This window comes from Microcaecilia unicolor, chromosome 2 (assembly GCF_901765095.1).
Source record: "Microcaecilia unicolor chromosome 2, aMicUni1.1, whole genome shotgun sequence".
Lineage (NCBI taxonomy): Eukaryota > Metazoa > Chordata > Amphibia > Gymnophiona > Siphonopidae > Microcaecilia > Microcaecilia unicolor.
In genome coordinates, this window is record NC_044032.1 from 591727907 (window position 1) to 591733906 (window position 6000).

The 6000-nt window shown below is 43.6% G+C and overlaps 1 protein-coding gene across 2 annotated transcripts in view; it reads left to right on the forward strand.

Annotated features, from left to right (window-relative positions):
• Positions 1-5548, forward strand: part of AADAT (aminoadipate aminotransferase) — an 84246-nt gene extending 78698 nt beyond the window's left edge. For both annotated transcript variants that reach the window (XM_030191548.1, XM_030191547.1), the window contains exons 13-14: positions 3495-3596; positions 4095-5548. In XM_030191548.1, the coding sequence (XP_030047408.1) occupies positions 3495-3596; positions 4095-4136 (144 nt within the window). In that variant the 3' untranslated portion in view covers positions 4137-5548. The remainder of the gene's footprint in view (positions 1-3494; positions 3597-4094) is intronic.
• Positions 5549-6000: the final 452 nt, after the last annotated feature.

Below are 6000 nucleotides of genomic sequence, written 5' to 3' on the forward strand. Positions count from 1 at the left end.
CCAACGAGGAAAATTTGATCCGTTGCATGCATCAAAGGGCTTTTACCGAGGAAGCCAGCAGCTAACGAAAACGGAATGGAGATGAGCAATTAGTGTGAAAACCCCATTGAAACGACATGCACTAACCTTTTCCGATTGCCTTTACGCAGGAAAAAGGCAGGAAATCTAACGAGAGGTCTGGACCTCTCGTTAGGACAGCTCTGTGCCAGGAAAAATCATTAAGTGTAAAAATAAACAAACTTTGAGCCAATCCCAGCGCATTAGCAGAGCTAAAAGCGCTGTGATTGGTCCAAAGGACGTCAGAAAACACATCAAATAAAAAAAATAAAAAAAGGATCGGGAGGGGGCAAGGGCGCTCATCAGGAGCGTCCTGTATGGACGGCCTTGCCCCCCCCCCCCCTGCTGCTCCCCACTTTCCGCCGCTCCCCCCCCCCCCCCCCCCGAAAAAGCAAAATGCTAGCTGCCCCGGTCCCCCTCCCTTCCTGTTCCTGTGTTCTACAGAGCTAACTCCGCCTCCCGTCATTCTTTCGCCCCGTGCCCCGCCCCCGCTGCCCCCCCTGAGGTTGACTACGCCGCTCCCCCCCCTCCACCGAGACCCCCCTCCCTATTAACGACCCGAGCAGCGCCTCTCACCTCTTTCAGAAGCGCTGCACGGGCAGGAAGATCTATTGTGTTGGTTGTAGTGTCTCCATGACGTCTCTTCTTCCCTGGCCCAGGCCCCGCCTCCTTCTGATGTAGGTTACTTACGTCAGAAGGAGGCGGGGCCTGGGCCAGGGAAGAAGAGACGTCATGGAGACTCTACAACCAACACAATAGATCTTCCTGCCCGTGCAGCGCTTCTGAAAGAGGTGAGAGGCGCTGCTCGGGTCGTTAATAGGGAGGGGGGTCTCGGTGGAGGGGGGTAGCGGCGTAGTCGACCTCAGGGGGGGCAGCGGGGGCGGGGCACGGGGCGAAAGAATGAGGGGAGGCGGAGTTAGCTCTGCAGAACACAGGAACAGGAAGGGAGGGGGACCGGGGCAGCTAGCATTTTGCTTTTTCGGGGGGGGGAGGGGAGCGGCGGAAAGTGGGGAGCAGCGGGGGGGGGGGGCAAGGCCGTCCATACAGGACGCTCCTGATGAGCGCCCTTGCCCCCTCCCGATCCTTTGTTTTTGGATTTTGCTGACCGGGTAGCCACGTGTATGTGTTGTGGCTTTTTTTTTTGTTGTTTTTACGTTTGCAGCATGCGCAGAGCAGCCAGCAAAACGCTTGGCTGCTCTGCGCATGATTTAGGGGCCGATTACCGATGTGTATTGTGATTCTTTGATACATTGTACGTTTGAATACCGATCTGAGCATGTGTGACTTTTTTTTTTGGTGCATTCTTCGTTTTTTAAAAATCGTTAGGGACTTTAACGATTTTGATTTTTTTACGTTTGGTTGCTGCATCTGCCTCTTAGTCTGTAAGCCGCCTAGCTGGCATTTGCTGATGGGCGGGATAGCAAATTATAAATAAACTTAAAACTAACGTACCTAAATGTATTTATTTATTGGGATTTCTTAACCGTCTTTATAAACAGATTCACTTAAGGTGGTGTACAGCTGGACCAGACAATTTTGTTAGCAACATATCAATAGGTGGAGGCTAATCCATCTTGGCAGCAGCAGAGGGATACAAATGATACTTCTGGGATACCAACTAAGTATATTCTATATACTACTCCTAAATCTAGGTGTTGCTTATAGAATGCACTTAGGCAAAAATGTTTTCTGCGTGGATTTTTTAGGCACCATATACAAAATCCCCCCTAAGGGGGGAATTCATCAAGCAGCATTATGACCTTAACTCTTGTTAATGAAATTAGCGTGCTCTAAATCCTGTGAAGCCCATAGGTATAAAATGGGCTTCTTGGCATTTAGGGGGGCTTTTACAAAGCGACGGTAAGCCCAACGTGGGCTTACCACTTTTTAATCCTGAATTACCACCAGCCCAATGCGGTCACCAGCGGTAGTTCTGGCTGGAGCGTGCACCATTTCCGGCGCTGTGTAAATTTATTTTCTGTAGAGCAGCACTAACCCGGCGGTTGTCTTACCATTTGGCCATTTTGGGGGGAATCATTTTACCCATTGCAGTAAAAAGGGCCCTGGCACATGGGAAAAACAGCCCCTGCTGCTACCGCAGGGCCCTTTTTCCCTCAGCTTAGTAAATGAACCCCTTAATGCACGCTAATTCCATTAGAATGCGTTAAGGCCCTAACACTGCTTGATGAATTCCCCTCTAAAGGAGGATTTTATTGCAGCAATAGATTTGTAGTGCCAAGTGTTCCATACTGGTATGTTTAAATCGATTATCAAAAAGTGCTTATATTCTCTCCTGTTTAAAGTACATGGAGCCTGATTATTCAAAAGGATTTAACTGGGTAGGAGAAGCTTCTGTCCACTGAGCTGGTCATCTGCCAATATTCAGCTGTACTTAAGAGGATATTACCACTGAAAATTGCCTCTGACCACCGAGGCACTGTCCAGTTAGTGCTAGGGCAGTCTGGGGATGGAGACGGCATTAACTGGTTAACGGTGATATACAGTACAGTCCGGTGATATACAGTACAGTCCGCTAACAGGTTAAGAGGATAATGTTCAGACAGCAAAAAGGCTATCCTAACTCTGTCTGTCGATCTAACTGGGCACTGGTCTAAATATCGACTGGTACCTGGTTAAATTCTGGATGACCGCACTTATTTGGATATTCAGTGCCCGGAGCCCAGCCATGGCCCGGCATTGTATATCTGGGCTTAATTCGTCCCACAGATATTAGCAGATTAATAACTGCTGACCACTGTGGGCTAAATATTTCCCCCATAGTTGTTTATCTTGAAAAAGGACCGTAGAGCCATTCTGCCCAATATTTAAAACCATTTAACTGGCCAGGAAGAACAGCTCCTGGCCAGTTAAATGGCACTTAACTGGCTATTCAGCAATATTCAGCAGGAGATCAGCAATTATCTCCCACTGAATATTGGTTATATTACGTGATATAATCGGCTATCCACTAATATTCAGCACATCGCCAGCTAAGTTTGGCAGCGTAAGTAGGCCACCGAAATAGTAGGTATATCTTTGGCCAGTTAAAACGTAACCGATCAGTGTTGAATATCAGCTTGCCCGGTTATGTTTAAACCGGACAAAAATAAACCAGATATTCAATTCCAGTCCTCGGAAACAACCTGGCATTGAATATCCAGGCTCAGCACCAACCGCAGCTCAGGCCTGCTAACTCCCACAGTCTGAGTATTAGGCCCATAGAGTCCAACTTACTTCTGATTGCCCAACAACACTGTATGGTAATACAGGGAAAATGAAGGAACACTGAGCATTTGTGACCAATTCATAACACTGAAAAAGTAATTTTTTTTCATTGAAAATTACTATTATTGTAGCCTTGAAGTGCTTCTTTGTTTTATATGTTCTTCCAAGGTTAAAAAGATATGATGTAACCTGAAAACCAACTTTCTCCCTAGGTGCTATTTGTCCCTGGGAAAGCATTTAACATTGAAAGTTCAGAACCTTCCCCTTACATAAGAGCTTCTTTCTCAGTTCCCTCTCCAGAGCAGATTGATCAGGTAAGTACTGAACACATTCCTGTAGTTATGTCTGGTTTATAATTCATGTTGTAATCATTTTATTGGAGCAGACACTGTGAAATCCCAAAAAATCTTTATTTGAACAGACCCGATGTGGCCACGTTTCGCTTGATAGGCTGCATCAGGGGTGCAGAACTAAAACAGCTGGCCGGGTACACACTGTGTTTAGCCCTGGTAGTAAAACTGAGCATCCAAGATGACTTCAGCACTTCATTAATTGCAGTGGACCACGACCACCCCCCCGTGACCCTGGAACCTTTTTAAAAATTTTCTGCAAAACATCCAAAGTCTGACTTAGACGTCATATCGAAAATGCCCCTCAATGTCACTGCTGTGTTTTACTTAAATTTAATTGTGTGACAGTAATAAAAGAGGAAAGAAGCGAATAAGTTACTAATCTTAGTCACACCTGTTCTTTTTAATTCTGAGCATTACTCTCCCAAATGACTTCCTTTTTGGTTTTGTTTTATGTGTTAGGGTTTACGGTTGTTGGCTATGGTCATCAAAGAATCTATATGATGAAGAGATGAACTGAGACATCAACAGCAGTCAATGGAAAATCACCTCTTATCCTTGTATTTTGATTGTACTGTAGAATGACTTTTAAATATTGTGTATTCTGAACAGTGAATGGAATTGTCTTCACTTCACATATCAAAAATCCTAAATGTCATTCTTTTATTCACTCAATAGTTGGACGTAGGACTTTGACCAAAACTAAATTTTTATAGATAAATATAAAATAGCCTCAACAGCCCAGAGAACCTCTCATTAGGACTCCACTGAAATAGCCAACATCATAGGCTCCTACCGCCTTCCGAAAAAACTCACAGAAGTCAAAAAACTCCCAAACAATGCACACTTACGGGAGAAAAAATTCTGTGAACAAAAAACGGAAGGCAGAGTATCTTACAATATCAAGCAAAGGTCAAAGTCTCCACACCCTTCTACCGTGAATATTGATGGATCTGAAAAATTACAGTATCCATTACTGAACTTTCTTGAAAAATAGTGAACTGAAGAATATCAAGGGCATCAACCACAACACAAATACTGTAACACTCACTTATCACATGGCAGTGACTAAGAAGCTCAAAAAATCAATAACTTAACTTGAATTGTTGTATTGTTGCTCCTTTAAAGTCGTGCATAATCCAGATTCACAAATCGTGATAGTGGTCTCTTCGAGGGGATGCCTTAATCTTAACAGTCACACTTACTAGAAGTTCTTGATCAGTATTGATTTCTCATACTGATCTTTCAAGTGGGTCTGAGCTTACAATCTAGCACATTCGCATTATCCTTTAAGTTTTCTTCAATCATACTCGCAATGTTATTCAAACTTTCTCGACAGCAAGGGACCCCACTGTTTCGCAACCTTCATCAGGAGAAATCCCAAAAACAAAAAATGTTTTTTCTTTTTTCTTTTCTCTTTAATCCATCGCAAACAATGCCTCAAAAATGGCAGACGTTCATATAGGACGCCAACTTTATAGCTCCACCCCTTGAATGTTACGTCACAGTCCACTCTATCCAATCACGCTCTATTACGTTGAAGGCACTCACAACATGAATCAAACTTTAGAGGAGCAGTAGAAAAGCCCGAAAAGAGCTAGAAGCTCAACAGCATACTTCACATAGAAATCAACCCCCTGGTTGTTGGGGGTTTTTACATTGCAAATGAAATTTGTGTAAACCAGTTCTGTTGGACCAAGAGCTGCTTGAAATAGTGACTAGTAGGTAGGTCTGTTCTACCTAAAAAGTATTATGGACAAGACAGAATTGTAGTACTCACTTTTTCAGATACTCATATACAACCATTGTGTTTAGGGGATGATAAAATCAGCTATGATTGAATCAAATCCAAAGTGTCTTATTTGAATGAGCATTCTGTTATTAAAATGCAAATAAATTAAATTAAACAGGTTGAATCATGGTGTCCAGATATCCAGTATTAAATAATGCCGGATGCTGGGAGAATGTTAAACCTGTATTACCATCTGGCATGATCTGGGTTTTTTGGGATGAGTTCAGGAGTGGAAGTTAAAGGGGAGGGAACCTGGAGGCATTTAACTTTTGTTCTAAATATCTGTCGGGTAGGGATGATTCTTTGGGACACTGTCTTTTATTATTGGGGGAGCAGGAGGGATCCTGCAGGAGGCTGAATTTTTCCTAGGAGGATGATCCTTTGAGGGCTTGGCAGCCTGCAATGCAGGTCTTTATTTACAGCTGGGAGCTAGAGATCTCACTGGCAAAATTTACGACCATTATTGCAGCTTCTAAAGTTTCCAACCAAATTTATTAGATTAGTGTTAAATATCAGCCAATTTAAGACCCTGCTCTCTGCGTACTTCAATCTTTTTATCTGGTGATTTTGTGCAAC